General features: G+C 41.8%; 2 protein-coding genes across 10 annotated transcripts; one reads left to right on the top strand and one right to left on the bottom strand.

The window, feature by feature from the left end:
* Positions 1-1,591: 1,591 nt before the first annotated feature.
* CUNH2orf76 (chromosome unknown C2orf76 homolog) lies at positions 1,592-14,785 on the bottom strand. 9 transcript variants are annotated; one of them, XM_017820906.1, is made up of 7 exons: positions 14,668-14,785; positions 14,231-14,375; positions 12,845-12,997; positions 11,071-11,121; positions 7,661-7,698; positions 7,447-7,528; positions 1,592-4,471 (listed from the first exon to the last, which is right to left on the bottom strand). In XM_017820906.1, exons 3-7 carry the CDS (start codon positions 12,975-12,977, stop codon positions 4,395-4,397), a joined length of 381 nt encoding a protein of 126 aa, XP_017676395.1. In that variant the 5' UTR covers positions 12,978-12,997; positions 14,231-14,375; positions 14,668-14,785; the 3' UTR covers positions 1,592-4,394. The 9 variants fall into 9 exon arrangements, with proteins under 9 accessions (XP_017676395.1, XP_017676396.1, XP_017676397.1 ...); XM_017820907.1 differs by having other exon boundaries at positions 14,231-14,395; positions 14,668-14,775; XM_017820908.1 differs by having other exon boundaries at positions 14,231-14,395; positions 14,614-14,668.
* Positions 14,786-14,902: 117 nt separating this feature from the next.
* Positions 14,903-18,059, top strand: DBI (diazepam binding inhibitor, acyl-CoA binding protein). Its single transcript, XM_017820948.1, has 4 exons — positions 14,903-15,003; positions 15,147-15,264; positions 16,945-17,007; positions 17,758-18,059. Exons 1-4 carry the CDS (start codon positions 14,995-14,997, stop codon positions 17,829-17,831), a joined length of 264 nt encoding a protein of 87 aa, XP_017676437.1. The 5' UTR covers positions 14,903-14,994; the 3' UTR covers positions 17,832-18,059.
* The last annotated feature ends 396 nt before the right edge of the window (positions 18,060-18,455 follow it).

Below are 18,455 nucleotides of genomic sequence, written 5' to 3'. Positions count from 1 at the left end.
GAACAGGCTGTGCTGACATCTGGTGGCTTTCTCTGCAGGCAAAGACAGATCATGGCAATGGGTCTTGGCTTTTCACTGCCCTTTTTTTTTGTTTGCATTCCTGATGTAACTTCTTCGTTTCCTTCCAGGATACAAAGCATTATGATAAAAACATTTTTGTTTCCACTGACCAGCGGGGCAGTGCTGTCCTATGCAATTCCTTCTGCAAAAGCAAGAAAGGATCCTTTGTTGTGCACTAATAGTGACAGTGTAGAAAAACTCTCCTCCTCATTTCAAAGCATATTTCTTCATGAATAAATTTTTAAAAATGTACATTCACTGCCATGGGAAATGCTGCTATTGCATATCAGACGAGGTGCAAACCCAACCATTAAAGCACTGCAAATCAGCAGAGGTGGCAGCAAGAAGCAAAGGGAAGTGGTTGGGGAAACACGCAAAGGTGCGTCTGTTTCTGTAACTCAATAGGAAACAGAGAGTAAAGTCAATAAAATGAAAAGTAGCAAAGTTGTCTACTGGGCGTGTTCCAGGACTCAATAATCATTTGCAAATCTGTGCCAAATAGTACTATGAAAAGGGAGTCATGGAAGGAGGATCAGGTGCCAACCAGGAAGACTGGGCTCAGTACAAACAGTTCAATAAGCAAAAGTGTGCACTTGCCTTAGGCATTTGTAATGCCTCCAGCTGTCTGCTGTGCTCTGAAGCCAGGATCCCATCAGTCATAGGAGACCAAGAATGAGTATCACATGTTCTGGTTTTTCCTCCTTGATCTCTGGACACTCAGGATTTCTCTGGCTATTATCTTCCAAGGACAGGACCCACAGATGTCCCATCATGGCTGTAATAACTCTTGAACTGTTACTTTCAAGCTCATTTTTAAATAAAGGTTTGTCCGGGGATGTGTTGAATACTCCCAGGGAGAAGCCACCACAGCTTACAACATATCTCTGGCTCACCTTTAAGACAGAATGTTTGCATCAGATAAAGCAGTTCCCCAACTGTAACTGCGGTTGCATGTCAGATCTTTGAGGGCTCCTTTAAGCCATTGGTAACTGTCAACATTTAACTCAGCTGTCCATGTCAGCAGTTTTCTTAACTGTTGCTTCTTCAAGAGGCAACATAATTACCCCTGGACAGAAAAGCAGACAACACTGTTGGATGCAGAAAGTATAATGTGACAAAGCCAGAAAAAAACCGATGCCTGTTCCAGCAGTTCATGAGTTCGATTCCAAAAATTATTAAAAAGCACCATTTTTATACCTTTAGTGCTATAAAAAGCAGCATTACTTCAGTATCTCTGCACCAAGGATGTTGCACAATTCACATTTTGCATGTTTATTCAGTTACACCTTTACATCTTCCACTTCATGATAATTCCTTTCCTAACTTGCTCTCTTTAGCAGCTATTCTTTCACACCTCTTAACCAAAGCTCCAGTCCCTCTAAAGTGATTTTTTTCTCCAAGCAACAACCAAGCCCCACTCTACACCCTGGGGTTTTAGTTTAGCTACCTTTCCTTGCTACAGTGCTATAACCCAGGAGAAATTTTATCTTATTTCAGCATCCTCTCTGGATATTGTTCTTTTTTTTTAAAAAAAAAAAAAAAAGAAAAAAAGGGTGAAAGGCTCCAAGGATATCACACTGAAAGATGAATCCTCATTAACTCCACAATATCTAAAACACTAGTGACTTACCCCACTACAGCTTTGATTAAAAGCAACTGTAAACCAATGCAGTTCATGGCCTCTGCCAGGATAAAAAACCACGGCACCAACTCTGATTTCCTTCAACAGAAAGAGGATTTCACAACCATGTGGGCAAAGACATCCTAGTCTTTACTAATTTATTAGCCAGTGTTCAGTTTTCATTCAGTACTCACAATCCTGGAATGAAATCTACTTTGACACAAGGCTTATACCATATCCCACCAACAAATGTTAGAACAGCATATATCTTGACATGTTCTCAGTGGTTATCTGTGGGGTTTACTTGAAAGGAGCATTATAAAGGTCCAATTAAAAAAAAACAAACTACAACAACACAGTAGAAAAACACCTCAGGAAGAAACCAGTTTACAAGTATGGCCATTGAGAGCTTTACAAAAGGCTCTACTGTGCTGCTGGAGAAAGGAGCCAATGAAGTGCCATTGCCAGAGCGAACTGAGCTCACAAAGCAGTAGTTTAACTCTTCCCTTGGAAAGAGAAGCTAATCTGGAGTGCCAAGCACATCATTCTTGAATATTTGCATTAGAACATTTACGGTTTTTCTCACTGGTGCTGTAGAATCCCTCTTCCACTGTGCTGCACTCAACGTGGCACTGAAAGTTTGGAACTGCACAAGGCCAGATAGAACAGTTGTTAAAATGTGGTGACTCTTTCAAACACAAATGCCTTAGGAAAAAAGGATCACAAAACCAATCCAAATCTGTCTGAAAGGGCTGGAGACCAAATTCAAATCCCGAGAACAGGGGGAAAAGAATGGCAGTGTTTGCTCAGTCTGAAAGCAGTCTGAAAGCCTGAGTGTGCTGACTGACACCATCCAGATGCCTTGGCAGGCCAGTCTGAGACATTGATCTCTCCAGCACACCATATATCCTTACAAAGTTACCTTCATTATTTTAAATTTGGCTGAACAAAGCTGGAGTGCAATGCATTACCTTAAACTGCCTGAGAAGATGAGTACATATCCAGATAGATCTGCAAACATGACAGACTGTGTAAGAAGGTAGATGAGACGTGGGCACATATTTGGAGAGCAGGTACCAGCAACAGAGAGGCTGGCTGGACAGAAAGAGGAGGTAAGAGGTAAGTTCTCATAAATTCACCAGGGCATGCATAACAGCGTCTAAATCCCAAAAGAATACAGGTGATTTCAGTGACACAAGACTCCTCCTTACAAGACAAAGGTACACTCACCCTTTTAATCACAGTTGAAAAAGTGTTAGAGTATTTTCAGAAGAGAATAAAACTCTGAAGCAAAGCTGTTGGTGAGTAACACCAGCTACAGAAACAGTCTAAACCACAGAGTTGTCACGAAGGATGAAGAAAACAAGGCGGGAACAATACGTGGAGGGTTCTTTGGTCCTGCATCTAAATTAAAGGGAAATTTTTTTTTAGATACTTTGGAAATCACACATCTCCTTTCAGTATCATGTCAATTAAAAAAAAAATAATCAAAGCTCCAGGAAACGATAAGCTTACTTCTCCAGAAAGTCTCTTGTGGAAATGGTATCGTCAGGTCTCATTCAAAGCTGAGGGTACATGTGTAGGGTACAACAACTGCATGTGAGGTCTCATTTGATTTAGCAGAGCCTATGCCCAAAAAACCTGCTAAGGCAGAGAGCCAGCATCATTCCTATTTCAGTGAAGAGAGGCTCAAAGGCACAATGTCCCATCTTGATACCCCCTAAAAAGCATTTCATAAGTGGTATCTATCTAAAGGTACTTTCTTGAATGCATGACTATTTTCTATTACTCTTTATTTGGTTCCTGTAGTAAAAAAGACTGGAATTACCAAGAACAAACACATAGCAACAGAGTATTTGGCTCATGGAAAGCAGAAAGCAATCAATTCCAGTCTTGAAGACATGTGGCTCACAGACTGGGCCTCTCCTCACAAAAATGCAATGATTCAGGTTTTAAGAATAAAACTGAAACCATGAGCTTTCACTCCATTTGGAAAAATGCCCAATTCCTACTTAGGCACACTGATGTTCTGGCAGAACTCGAGTTGCTACCTCTGCATGAAGGTGTCTCCACAAATTAAAGGAGCTGGTCCTGAACACAAAAGCCTCCCGACAGTCATCTGTCCCTTTCAGCATGCTAAAAAGAGGGCTGGAAGAGAGGATAATGGAAAGCATTCACCAGTGAAAAGCATGAAACACTTGCCAGTCTGCACTACTTAAACAAAAGAGACCAAACATAAAATGAGAGAAGCTACGACTTAAGAAACAGAGACATTCTCTTCTCAAGCTCTTTAAAATACCTAGTGATTTGGTCATAAAACTTTTCATTTAACTGAAGGAGGTTTTGCTTCATTTTCATTAGAAGTTAGTACTGTGATGGGATCTTACTGTGCATTGTATAATCTCCATATGCAGTTACTCTCTGCTGTAGGATCACACCAAGAACGTGTGTCACAGGTCAGAGATGGCATGCCTGAAGCATAAGAGGCAAGCAAAGGAAAGAGAGAAGTGAGAAAGAAAAAAGTAATTTATGTCCCCCAGTTTTCCTTCTCTCAGTCGAGGCATATTGACAGAAATTAATTTCTATTGTAAGGGAATTGCACTGCTTGCAAAGCAATCCTCTAGGATTTATTGATCTTTAAGAAAAATCTCATTAAGCAGAATAAGGGAAATTTACAACAGGTATGGGAAAACAAAACAATCTCTTGGGATCTTCACCAGGCTGAAACAGGATTAGCTCTGTAGTTCCTGTAATCTTCCCCACAGAAGAATGCTAATTCCGTCTCATTTGCTGGAACGAATAAAAAATTAAATATTTAGCACACCAGTAAATGAACCACCCAACAGCCAGCTATTGAGAATCTTAGAAGACAATTATAACTCTCCACACACTTTTCCTTCTCCTATTTTTGCAAAAAAGACTCCAGTATTAAAGATGTCAGGTAACCTTGTTAAAAAACACCCCAAACAAACAAAACCACCAAGAACATGAATATATAGAAGTAAATATGTACACAAGACCCCTCAAGATTTGTTTAACAGTCTTCAGAATTGTTTGTATAAGCATCCAGCAAATTAAGTCATTGCATTTCTAACACCTTCAAATGGTAGGAAAATAATGAAGCATGATAAACTTCTTTTTTCGCGCATTTTTCTGTCAGGAAAGGAGAAAAGAAACTTTTTTTCCCATTAAATTAGCCTGTAGGTATAATAATTTAATACTTAGAGGATCAGTAGAATATTTTACAGATCACTTTACATTCTCCCTCATGACCCATCAAAATATGTGTCTGAAGAAGTTAATTTTTTGCCCTGCTGATGATTAATTCATGAGGCTTCAACAATATGCAAAGTGAAAGACACAAATTGGCTTCTCCAGCAATACCTTCAAATACCTCTAATTATTCACAGGGGATATAGCAGAGCTAAAGGACCCACAAAGGTTCAGAGCAGTCACAATTCTTTCAACCCAGTAGGTCAAGGACTTCCTCTTTTAAAACAATAAGTCAGCAACATTACTTATTCAGAACAGAGACAAATCTGATGGAAAGCCTTCGCAATTATTAAACATGGAATTCTTAAGGTGCTGAGCCAATAAGTTCCACATTCTTTTTTTAAATTAAACCCTAAGTTAATGAAGTCTGCCTGTCTTGTAAAAAAAAAAAAAAGAGCAGAAGGGATTTTAGAATCTCAACTAGAAAACAGACAAGAGTGTTTCCAATGAATACTGAACACTTTATTAACATACACCCTACTTGAAAAAAAAAAAAAAGCAAGCATGAACTTTGCTGACTAGATAATAACTGTAATAATAATCACTACCACAGAGGTTTTCCTGAGGATACTTATCTAATGTCCTCATAATTTATAACTCTCTAGCCCAACCCTGTATAGTGCCAAGGGCAATGAACTGCAGCTTCAAAAAAATGTTCTGCATGTCTCAGAATTTCCTAGGTTTTCTAATGGCCATTCTCTGTTTTATTCTGGTAAACCTTGACCAGACTAGATGTTGGAAAACTGTAATATCTCAATAGGAGAATTCAAATCTTCTTACTGATTTAAAGAAACTGTACAAAATGAGGACCATTGGTATATGCTATCATACACTTTCCTGGTTTACTCTTTTCCACTTCTAGTTGAAGAGGAAAAGTAAAATCTTCAAAATTTTACTACAAAGACCTCACTCATTCCTAACTTAAATAATTTTCACATCAAGATATGCTGGAACATATGAAAATTCAAAAAGGCATAATGGCACATGGCATTTTCCAAAGAAAGGGTTTTCTTCTTCTATCACTAATATCCTCTATACACTAATGACTAACTGCTGTTAGTTATTCAGAAAAGAAAATAATTAAAAGCAGCTTTAAATCATTTTCTGCCCTGAATAAACCACCTCTCCCTTTGCACAGAGACACAGAACAGGCTGGTCTATTCCTATTTCCTTTCTCTATAACAGTTATTCTGATGTTTTGACACCTCTTTTGAGATAACATCCAACTGTTTCACTGCTGTAGCTACAAATCTAGTTTCAAAGAGGGATAATATATACAAACATTTATCAATACCTTTCTGAAAGAAGCCAGCTCTGACAGTGTTGTTTCTAATTCAACATTTGGCACTGTCATCAGTCCCTCTCCTGAACTGTATTGCCTCTTAGGTAGATAAAAATCATCCTTAAATGACTCCTCTGCTAACTAAATTACAAATCTATAAGGCTTAAGTGCCAGTAATCCTCCTTTTTTTTTTTTTTCCTCCAGATAAAAATACCTGCTTCAGTAAAAACAAGCAGAGAATAACTATGATTCATATTATAGAAACACCCAAAGACCTTTAGGAAAGGTGTACTGAGACCAGTTGCAGTTCACCCCAGAGAAAAACATTGAAGAGACATCCCGAGCCACATAAAACCAGAAAGTAAATGGCAGGAATCGAAAGAGCCAAGAAACCTATGAGGAAGAAATCATTCAGTAGCTGGGGAGCCATCAGTGGGCATCAGGAACAGGAAGGGGCTTCCTCTGTGAAGCCCCCGCACTTAGGGCACAGGCAGTTAATGTGTTCTAGCCAGGCAAATCAGATTGAAATGAGCAAACGTCCATATCAAGGTGGAATGCAACTACCTCCCTTAAGTACCCTGCTGCCACAAAGTCATTCAGCCACGTTCATGAGAAGCCCAAAGGACATCCAGGGACTATCAATTTTATCATGACAGACATTTCTTTACATTATTACCAAAAGACATGCCCTATATGTAGTCTCCTGTCAAAATGTGAGAAATCAGGTCAAGTTTCAACTCTTTGCCATGTTCAGCACATTCTCTAAATGATACTGCTCAAGCTTTCCTGAGCAATCTGACTATCAGGCACTGTATGCAGCACATTAAACAAATCTAATCTTATTTCATTATTCCATCCTGGTTCCACTACTTACATTTCTAAGCAAAACATCAGTTTAAATGTTACTGATAAGACTAAGCAGACACGATACTAATAACCTATCTGTCAATCATTTAAAATTACTCTCAGCAGAATTATAAGCATACCCTCCAAAAATCACAATTTGCATTCTGAACATTTGGAGTGCAGATACCTGCTGCCCTCAGACCAATGATTTGAATAATTCTTCCCTGAATAATTATGAAGTCGTGTAAAGAGCATCAGGAATAGCATTTACTTTTCGGCAGCCTATCCAAACATAATCAGCCAGTTATCAGTTTAATGCAACTACAATGAGCAGCATCTCCAGTCAATACAAATGTACTCCTACCTACTCCAGCTGCTTTCAGTGTACTGTCTTCTTTCAGAATCAGTTTGTCATCATCTTCCAAACTCACTACAAGTTCACCAGTCTACAAATCAGAGAACCAGAATACAAAATAAGAATTTTTACTGATTTTCTCTGCCCAAGTCTTGTTTGACAATGCAGAGATCTCCCTGCATCAAAGCACATAAAAGGGGAAGAACACAGCTAATAATCTTACCTTAGATTTGTGTGCTTGGTGAATAATCTTCATTGTATCTGGAAGAAAATACAGTGTTTTCCTAAAATAAGGCTTAATAAGCAGATAACACAAAGTTGTACTTGGGGGAAAAAAAACAAAGGCAGAACCTTCAAAATCTTTTGTTACTAACAATTTTGCTTATTCAATCTTAATCTCCCAGTCCTGCAGCCATGGCCTTAAACCAGTCAATGCAACATTAAGGTACCACATTCTAATGGGCTTCTGTCAGCTGTCTGAATCACAATAACTAATAACCATCAGTCAGTCAATGGCCAGTCAAAAGACATCAATTTAAATGCCACTTAGGGTGTTTTAACAGGTTTTACATATGCAATTGGGGCGGGTCCAACAGCATTTATGCACTGTCAACTATTAAAGCTACGCTGATAGGCAACAAGTGATTAAGACAGTAACCTGACCACTTCAGATCATCCTTGAAATTTTCCACGGTAGAAATTTTGTTAAGCAAGTTCATCTTCCATTAACAGATACAGGCTCTTCTCTTTTTAATGCTATATCCTCTTCAGTAGTTTTTATCTCTAATATGTTTGTGCAATGTAGTACTTCTAGAAATTATGCTACTAAAAAGAAAATTAAAAAAAAAAAAGAAAGTGCCATTTTCTTCTGGCAATGTGGGCAGGGCTTTAACAGAAGAGAAAACAAGGGGAAAATAATGCGGTCACTGAAGCAACTGGATGAGTGCAAGGATCCAGAGGGAATGGAAGTCCGCACTTAAAGCAATGCAGCATTTAAAAAAAAATAACAATCAAACTCCAAAGCTGCTGTGTTAGAACAAATTCAGAGTAATACATCAATCCCTTCCCAGCAAACAAGAAAAACCAGTTCTGCTTGTCGGCTCATTTTATCTTCTAGTTTGGGTTTGTGCACTGAGTGAACACTATGTGTCGAAATAGTCTGGTAAGAGAAGGATGCAACAAAGTTAAATATAGACTAAACCAACTCACAAACTACCAAGAGTAAGTATTCAGATGTTCAGAATAACAGAAATCACATTCCCACTCAGAAGTTTGCTTCCATACGCCTCTGGCCCATTTTGGACACTATCTAAAACACTACATAAGGTAGAAACTACTCTATTCCCACCACAGAGGTCACTAAGAAGGCAGCCTTGGTATGTTGTAATAACCGTGGCATAAGAAGCAAGACAGACATTAAATTGCAATTACCAGGATCCATCTTGCATAGAAGCATTGCAAAAAGACCAAGCAACCACAGAAAAAACATACTGCAATCAAGAAACCTTTCTACCACAGCAAATAAAACACAGCCTCTGCCTGTCAGTTTTAAGCTTCTCTGCCTACCTTCCCACATTCCCTTTTCTCTAGTCTTAGCCCATTAGTCTTCATTCCCTGAACCATTGTCTCAATTTCACTTGTTCACAACTCCACAACTGGCACTCAGCAGTTTTCCTTGTCTTCATCTGAGCTATTAAATGGCTTCTCTAACTCTGTTACAGAGATAAAACTACAGTCTCTTCTCATCCTAGCTAAAGCCTTATGTCCTCCCACTAGCCTTTGCTATTTCATCCCCATTTAGTTCCACTCCATCATATTGACAATTTTTTATCTTGTCTTTTCTGTTAATAGGTCTTTCATGACAGTAGATAAGAGATCACTTTCTAAAGTCTGATTCTGTGAAACATCTACGATATTGCTCCACGTTCATGGAGAAAAGAAATAAAACTAAGAAGCAGCTTATGAGACAAGATGGCACTATCTTCACTGCCCTCACCAGTGGAAAGAAGGTAATGATGGGGTAGGAAGATAAGATTGACTGAGAAGAGCTCTAGACCAGGGACGAGAATTATGAAGAATTTAAAGAAACAAAGAGGAAATGAAAGTTTAAAGAAACAAAGAGAAAATGAAAGTCACAATCTTTGAGATGTGAGTTAGAGCACCAATCCACAAGGAAAAAAGAGATGGCATTATATACGATGTTGAGAGAACAAAGCAGTGCTGAATTCTGGAGAGAAGGAAGCTGAAACAGGCAAGGTGAGAGACAGCCAATCCAACTGAGATTTCTGGCACTGCCAAACAAAGCAGAAGAAAAAAATCTGACTCTTACGAGCACTATTCACGCAAAAGTCTCACTGTCCTTTTCTCACAAAAATCCAAGAAAGACAGTGGAGCAGTGAAGAGACAGCAGAGATGGCAAAAACATGAACCTGGATGATTCAAGCCTGAGGGGAAGGTGAGGAACTTGGCTTTGATTTTCCTGTGTGAAAATTTTCATGCAGTTAGCACCATCTCAGTAAATGTCGGCCCCCACTAACTGGTGTAGCAGGTTTTAAAGTTATGTTCACATGGCACAGTCAGGTGCTTGGCCACAACTCACACCTTGGGAAAAACTAAACTGATCTCCAAGAGATGAAAGAACCAGCAGCAGGGATAGGCAACACCAGGAATACAACCGATAGCAGCAGTTCTAGTCAGGACCACCTCATCTGGCCAAAGCCACTGATGGAAAGAAGAACATCTCCAAATTCAAACTTAGAATTACCTAGATGTTAAGTAACATATTAAAAATAATAGTAACATTCAAGTCCTTGCCAATGGCATATCGTCAATCTTAATCCCTAACTCTTTTTCTGGTTTCATTTTGCACTATCTCCTTCACCATCAGCAAGAGCACAAAATGAAATCCTTGGCTTTTTTTTTTTTTTAAATAGGCAAAGAGAGTTTATTACCATTCACATGTACTGAGTAGGTTTCTTATTCAATTACTTGAATCACTGTAGAGGAAGGAGTCTGTCAGCTCCAAGAACATCAGAGACAGAGGATCACTTGCAGCAAAACTCCAAAGGAACTTTCAGAATTGCCAAGTTTAGGCTATTTCATTCCACCAACTTGTATTTAAGAGCTTTCATATCTTCTCTGAGCAAAGTTCCCCTGCTTCTCTTATATAATGTGAACTATTTAGGCACAAAAGTCTTCAGCATTTTCTACTTACTGCCTTCAGCTCCCATTTCACCAGCCTTTCTGACTTCACCATTAGTAAATAGATACTGAAGTACATAAGCACATAGAGAGCTACAATTTTGAAGTGTTTTGAGATCACAAGCTGCTCACTAGGGCAAAGAAAAAGTTAAAAGGCACTTATAAAAACAATAAAAAATTAATACTAAAAACCATCAGTACCCAAGAGCAAATAATGCATAACATGCAGCCTAATTCAAAGATTAATATGGATCTTCAAAATAATGGTCAAGTTCTGCAGACATGATCCCAGTGCCATAACCCCAGCCACAAGAGCTGGCACCAGCATGAGTATTCCACAATAGTTATCTTTTAAATTGTATAAGCACTGGTATAAAGTGCTTATGTGTGCATTTTACAGTAACTAAAAGAAGAAAAAAACCCCACACCTACCATACTTGTAATTTTTAAAGGGAGGAGGAAGTCCTGTTCTTGAAGACACATCTGTTAAAATAAAAGCACCAAGTTAAAACAAAGTTCTCTCTTTTTTATTTCCAATATTTTATTTTCTATCATTGTGCAGTGTATGCACAGTGCATGCATCCTGGACATCCTGGACATCAAAATAAATCCACAACACAGGAGACTTGGTTGAGCATCCAATACTAAAACACAACCTTTAGCTCAGATTCTATCGTTACCCCATATGTGATTAACTTCACTTGAGCATGAAGTCCCTCTGAACAAAACAACCCATGAGGACAGTGAGTCAGTGCAATTCGGATATGATCACAGGAGTCTGAGCCTTCAGAAATCTGCCAGGAGTACCCTTTTAATGGTTTGCACAGCATCTCTCTCTACTTCATACAAACAGCTCACAACTGTCATTCATAACTGAATCATTCAGTAAACACAGCCATGAGAACCAGCCACAAAAAAAGAAGCCCAACTGTAGAAAATCAACTCTCCAGCTGTATACAGGATACAGCTCATAAGTAACTGCAAGAACACTGACACTTTCCTGTGTGCCAGTGTTCCCAGTGACACCCAGGGACTTAACCAGGGCCTCAGAAGGCCTGTGGAATGCTTGGCAGCAAAGCAGCTGAAACCATGATTTCATCCACTACTTTTAATAATTTATCTCAAACTTCCCCTTCAAAACAGATCACAGTAAAGTAAGGAACATGAATTTTGGACCAGGAACAGCACTACCCCTCTGTGGAATGAGGTTCCAAAAAGTCTTGTTCAAGGCACTGGCTTTGTCTCAAACAACTGTGAGTTGCAATACTGCACACATCAAAAGCAAGTTTCTCAGCATTGTTTTTTATTTTCTTCTGTACCATATGTTCTTGTACCATATGTTCTCGTAGTTTTCTAAAAGCTTCCTGAGATCTTGCCATCCCTATCACTGTCTAGAAGTATGGAAGTCACCAAAAGCACAATATAGCCATGAGTCCCAGGGCACTGTCCTAGGAGTTGCTCAAATGTTATCATCTACAACAGTTCAAGACTTGTTCAAGATGACTTCATGTGAAAAAAGCAAATGATGTTATTCTGTTCCCTTTGAATGTCTCCATTTAGGTGTGTGGAAATCCACCTGCAACATCAAGGGCAACACCCTAACAGCTGAGTCTCTGTGTGGGCTGGTCTGCACTAATTAACTTTTACATTCACTGTCACTTTCAACGAGGCTTCTAAAACAGAGAGCCCACAAAGCCTAAGATGGAGACAGAAACTCGGAAACAAACATGCATAGCAAGACCTCACAGTGTCAAAAACAATTTCTCAAGATTCTCTCTTCTCACAAATAGCAAACAGACTTGCATTCCCACATTCCACATACTGGTGTAGTTCCTTAGGATCAAAGGCTCTCTAAATTCTATTAATTTATTCCTATTAATTTGTGAATATCTGCCTGACAGCACCACGCAAGGAGCCTGAGGCACTGAGCTAAATGCACCAATGCCCTTGTTCCTTTTGGACTTAACGCAGGGTTTGGGCAGGGGGAGCAGTCTATCCAAATTTAGGCATGGCACACTGACCATGGAAGCTCTTATTAACTCCAGATCCTTCATCCAAGGGAGAAAAGCATACAGGGGATGTAAACACAAATCTGGCATCTCTACCAAAGCCACAGAATTCCCATTCATTTGCTCCCCTCCACTTTCCTGGGCAGAGACAGCAACACATGGGCCTGAAACGAATGAACAAGACAAGCACCCCCTACCCTTCCTCACGAAAGTAATGAACTCCTTCACTGTTTGATCCAAGGCAACTCCATGGTACACCACAGGTCTGAAATTCCGGTGCTCAAAAGAGCGAACAAGACGAACTGTGACAGTTGAGCTCTCTGATGACATGAGAATTAATTCTGAATCACCTGGAAAACATTAAAGAGAGGAATTATTGCCTTTCCTTTGTGCATGGGTACAGCTGGAAAACAAAGGTGCAGGTTGGGCCTCATGCAAAGATTAAAACATGGCAAGAAGTTCAATAACATTGTGTCTTTCAGGGTTTCACTTCTATTATTCCTACAGAAGCAGTAACCAGGTCTCAAAGCAAACAGGACATTACTGATACTGCACACTACATGATCTGCACCTGTACTGTGTGGTGCCACATCAGACTTCACATGCAAAAATGTTGTGGGTAAATGCAATTATGTTGTTTGGGTTTTAAGTGACTTCACCTGCTGGGTGAGTAACCTCGTGCTCTAGAAGAATGTGCTAATATGAACAAAACCTTTTTAACGTACTTATGTTGCAGAGAATGTAATGCCCTGAAAAATGCCTAAGCTGTCACACAATGCTCATTTTCACCTCCCTAGAGAAAGTGGAAAAACCACCCCCATATACACATACAAATAATCCTCCTGGTACAGTTCTACATAATTAAGGGATTTAATTTATAATAGTAGGTCTCTAAAATGGCTCTACAGGGCTTATATAATTTAAAAGAGAGCAGAACCTACAACAGAGTGGCTTCATCAACCCAAACCCCTCTTCAAACAAGCCCACATGTTGTTCTGTCGGGTTCTTTCTCTCCACAGGAAAACATAACTGTTTCCTACCTCAACCTACTTCTCTATTTTTGGTGCTGGGTATCCCTCAGCAACCTTGTTTTCTGGTCACATGGTAAACTGCTGTGCCTACAGCAGCAGGGAGCATAGACTGCAGTGCATGTGCTGTGACATCAGGCAGGGGCACAGCACAACCCCTGCACCTCCCATCCCAGAGCAACCATTTCAGTCACCACCTCCAGTCCTGCGAGGGATTCTCTCACCAGTTCATCCCTTTATGTTCTTTTTGTGTGTCTTTTATTTTTTGCCTTTTTTTTCCAGGGGTGGTTATTTAAGTGCCCCATCACCATGCAGGCATCCAGGTACATACATCCCAGCCTTTCCTGTATTTATTCTAGCTGTATCCTGGCAAAGCAAAGTAGCAACATTTTCTCCAAGTATTATCTGCAGAACGAGGGCACAGACCTTCCACAACACAGGGCAACTTGCTTTTACATTGTCTTGGTTAATAATTCCCAGAGCTCCAATTCCATTGCAAATAAGCTGTGACACATAAATAAAACACGCCAAACAAACAAAAAGCACACTTCGCACCTGAAATAACTAGATTTATATTAAACAGCTGCAGAGATCCTTCCCCTTAAGGGTGGGTCATCACAAAAGCAAAGGTGGATATTTTCTTGGTGCTATTCCGCATGGGCTGGAGATCTGGAGGGCACAGCATTCAATTCACTTTCTCCTGAGCAGGACGGGAAAACTCTGTAAGAGCATAGATTTGGGAGCACAACCAGAAATCGCTGATTTTCACATCTACTACTCAGAACGAACAGACCAATCGCGCAGAGAGCTGGGAGCCGGTACTACCCCGGGCCTCCGCAGGGAGAACAGCGCAGGTCAGAGGCGCTGGCGGTAGACTCCCGTTGTGGAAAGGACCCTTCCCCCGTCCCGCAGCACCGCTGGGACCCACCAGGACCCACCCCAGCACAACCCCTCAACCCCACACCCATCACCCGCCCGACTGCGCCTGTTACCGCTCCCCGCCGGCACTTCCGGGTCTCGTCTCACCCGCCTAACCAATCATGTGCACTGGGTGACATCCACCGCAGGGCGGGATTGGCTGCGCTGCTCTCCGGTCCCGCCCCCTTCTAGCCCCACTGATGAATGGGGCGGGCCCCGCGCCGCCTCCGCATTGGCCCTTTGCCCGGCGCGTGCCCGCCACCGGCAAGCGCCGATTGGCCGCGCGCGGGGCGCGGCGCCGCTGATTGGGCGGCGGCGGGTGAGGCGAGGGGAGAGGCGCGCGCGCGGCGGGGGCGGTGCGGCAGAAGCGGCGGCGCCGGGAGCGCAGAGGGGCTGAAGCGATGACCGAGGTGGGGAGGGACACCGGGGGCAACCGGGCACACGGGGGGCAACCGGGCACACGGGGGGCAACCGGGCACACGGGGGGCAACCGGGCACACGGGGGGCAACCGGGCACCTTCCCCTCATCACCCACTGCCGCTTTCTCCCTCAGGCCGCGTTCCAGAAGGCCGCCGAGGAGGTGAAGCAGCTTAAGTCGCAGCCCGCGGACCAGGAGATGCTCGACATCTACAGCCACTACAAACAGGCCACGGTGGGCGACGTGAACACGGGTAGGTGCCGCCCCTGGCGGCGCTGGGGGCAAAGCCTCTTCCCCGCTGTGCTTCACGCAATCCCGCGGCTCGGCTTAAGTGACTCAGAGCCCACTTGGCTCGGATTTACGGCCGGGGCATAGCCCGGCCCGATAAGGGTTTGTGCAATCTCTGGTTTTTAGATTAACCCAGCTGCAGCCGTCCGGATCGTGCAGTGAGGGGCTGGGGATCCTTTGTGTGTTAGCTTAGTGCAAATAGTGGGATTGGGATTCTTGCAGACCTCTGCTGGTTTAATGCAAACACTTCTCGGGTTAAACAACCTTAAACAGCAAAGCAAGCTATAGAAGTGTAGAACTACAGTACGAGGGTAATGACACACACAGTTTATATAGACTGGACGAGCTGCTAAAAATAGCGGTGGAAAGCAAAACCAGAAGAATGGGAGAAAACTCTTACAGGAGCTGCAATTATATATCATATTTTGGAAAGACTGTGGCAAAAATATGTCTGCAGGTACACTACACAAAATGTCTCCTGCTATTTCTCTTGCTACATTTCTGCCACTGGCAGCTCAGCCCCCGGAATAACATTTAGAGTGAAGCCTGTCTCTATTGACCTTGTGTAACTGGAGTAGCTAGGATTAGAAAGGAGAAAGGTCATTTGTTTAGAGTGCTGGCCTCCTAACCCAGTAGCTGGTGAAGTTTATTGGGTGTCTATTGAATTAAAAGCTGGCAGTGAAGTGTGCATGAAATGGTAAATGCAGTCTCCTTTTTGGAAGGTGGGCAGCGTGGAGGGAGAACAGAACCGACTTTGGGGTTAAGATACGACCCTTTGGTGTGGCTGGACCCTTAGCATTTTTAATGCTTGACAAGGGGAAATGGTGTTCTAGAGCTGTGAATATACCACCATTTCTGTAAGTGGTTGCCCTCTTGTGAAGCAGGAGCAACGTGAGCTGGCCAGAAAAGCAGCCTGTGAAAGAGTGACTGATGGGGTTTGTGTTGGAGAGAAGTGGAGCTGCCAAGTAGCTCTGCAGGTCACTGTGCCATGTGAGCTGCACAAGGGTATTTCTGTGGCTACTCTCCAGTTCCATTTTATACAATTCTTAAGAATTGTCTTTAAGGAGACAGAGGGGAAGTAAAATCACAGAGGGGACTTGACTTGAAGAATAGCCATTTATACATCATTCATTCTCTACTTGGTCACACGTAGCCTACAGTGAAGTGACTTAGAATTCCAAGGTTATATCCCTAGATGACAGAACAAATGTGGAGCTATAGGTTAGAAACACACCCTTAGCTTGATGATAGTGAGTTCTAAGTTGTATGCTACCAGCTTCTCTTCTCGTGTCTTTGCATGTAATGGACCTTAGGGTATTTTTGCTTTACTTTAGGGCTGGTGTTCTTTAATTGGATAGCTGTCAGGTTATAGCAGGCTCTTCAGAAAGCACCATAGAACCAAATCACACTAGTTGGTGCACTTCTGCTCAAATGCTGCTGTCTCAAGGGAACTTGACAGAGTTGTCACCAGCAGTGTTCTAGTGTGTTCCCTTGAGGTGATCTGCTGACTACAGGTTAGTAAGTAACAGCTGCAAAGATGAACCATTGTATTTTGTCATAGTTAAGAGCTAAATAGCCATCAGGTGGGTATTACCTACACTCAGATCACACAAACTAATTCTGCTGCTTACCTTGTCTCTCTCAGAACGCCCTGGTATGCTGGACTTCAAAGGCAAAGCAAAGTGGGATGCCTGGAGTGCATTGAAAGGTAAGTGTCTTCTTAAAAAACTAATAAAAGTCAGAAACGCATGTGTAGTTCAGCAGGAAACAGAATAGTGTTGCCTTATAATACAAGAGTTCTAGAAGTTCAGAATGCTATGATAATAAACTTTTGATTACCTCTGCAAGGCGCAAGTAATCATGAAAAATATTGCCTGTGTGAAAGGGAATTAAGATGCAAAATGCCCACCTGGCTCAAGATGTTAAACAAAAGAGAACAGTAACATCAGCAGAAACCTAAGTCTGTTTTCCAGGTCCCAGCCTAGTACTCCAGAGACTGAGCTCTCCCCCTAGTTGTTATGCATCTTCCAGTTAGGAAAGCTGTAGAAGAAACAACTGACCTCTTGGCTCCAAACAAGGAGCCTAACAAGTGGTCTAATCTATGACAATGGGGGGTGGTGGGGGGGTGTCTTCTGGTGTTTTAAAGAACCAGCACTAACATCTAAATGCAGTCTTAAGTTGACTGAATAGGTTTCCTGTAATAATTGGTGATGGCATTAATAGAACTGATACACTGTTTAGTTGCTGTCTGTCCAAAAACAACTTGGCTGTGAAACACTGTTTTATCATGGCTGATGAACACGTTTGTGTAAAACTTTAATAGTGGATTCACTGCCAACTGACCTTCCTGGCTCCTCTGGTGTCTGGTAGCCATGGGCTATACCAAGGAATTGTGACTTGTAAGAGGCATTTTAATCTGCAAAGGGTAGCTGACTGCTTCCTGTGTTCTGTCCTTCAGGAATGTCCAAAGAAGATGCAATGAAAGCTTACATAGCAAAAGTGGAAGAACTAAAGGCCAAATATGGCATCTGAGCCATATGGATATAGCAGCCACATGCACGCCTGAAACATGCCTTATTTCTAATACTGTGGAAAACTGGTTTCCAAGAGTAATCTTAAATACCTAGTGTGTTACAGTTGTTTCTCCTCATGCCTGTACTTCAGGAGAAGTTATGTACCTGCCTAATAATGTACTGACACATTATAAATTCCTTCTGGGAACAAAATCTGGAACTCATTAAAGTGACTTTGGTACTTAAACTGTTGTGCTGGTCATCCCTTTGTGATTATCTTTTAATTGCTGTGTTGCAGCTGTCAAATCGAACCAATTTCCCCATCGTTGTGCCACTAGAGGGGGTCGGTAGTCTTTGTTCGGGCAATGCGGACTTTGGCCAAACCACTCCTCCGTTGCTTCCTTTCTCATGGAGATGAGTGGCAACCCACTAAAGCTGGAGCACCACAGAGCTCATGAGGAAGAGATCAGCTCTAATGCTGTGTATACTAAGAACAAGGTGCTTGATATTTGTTGCCTGGAACTTTCAGAGACCTAGCCAACAACTGCCAAGTCATCTTGCATAAAACAGTTCTTGGACATGCTCTTTCCTAATAACATTGTCGGGCCATGCATAGAGAAAAGGCAAATAATCACAGCTGAAC

This window comes from Lepidothrix coronata, unplaced genomic scaffold (genome assembly GCF_001604755.1).
Source record: "Lepidothrix coronata isolate B3197 unplaced genomic scaffold, Lepidothrix_coronata-1.0 Scaffold86, whole genome shotgun sequence".
Classification (NCBI taxonomy): domain Eukaryota; kingdom Metazoa; phylum Chordata; class Aves; order Passeriformes; family Pipridae; genus Lepidothrix; species Lepidothrix coronata.
The sequence above is the reverse complement of the archived record's forward strand: the minus strand, read 5'-3'. Positions and strand labels throughout refer to the sequence as shown.

What these genes read in the sequence shown, in the direction of transcription:
- CUNH2orf76 (XM_017820906.1), bottom strand. Translation starts at nt 12,977, where the DNA reads ATGTCATCAGAGAGCTCAACTGTCACAGTTCGTCTTGTTCGCTCTTTT. An exon ending in CATTACTTTCGTGAGGAAGG is followed by an intron (nt 11,122 to 12,844) that starts GTAGGGGGTGCT and finishes TTATTTTAACAG; the next exon opens with ATGTGTCTTCAAGAACAGGA. An exon ending in CTTTAAAAATTACAAGTATG is followed by an intron (nt 7,699 to 11,070) that starts GTAGGTGTGGGG and finishes ATTTTCTTCCAG; the next exon opens with ATACAATGAAGATTATTCAC.
- DBI (XM_017820948.1), top strand. An exon ending in GGTGGGCGACGTGAACACGG is followed by an intron (nt 15,265 to 16,944) that starts GTAGGTGCCGCC and finishes TGTCTCTCTCAG; the next exon opens with AACGCCCTGGTATGCTGGAC. An exon ending in TGCCTGGAGTGCATTGAAAG is followed by an intron (nt 17,008 to 17,757) that starts GTAAGTGTCTTC and finishes TCTGTCCTTCAG; the next exon opens with GAATGTCCAAAGAAGATGCA.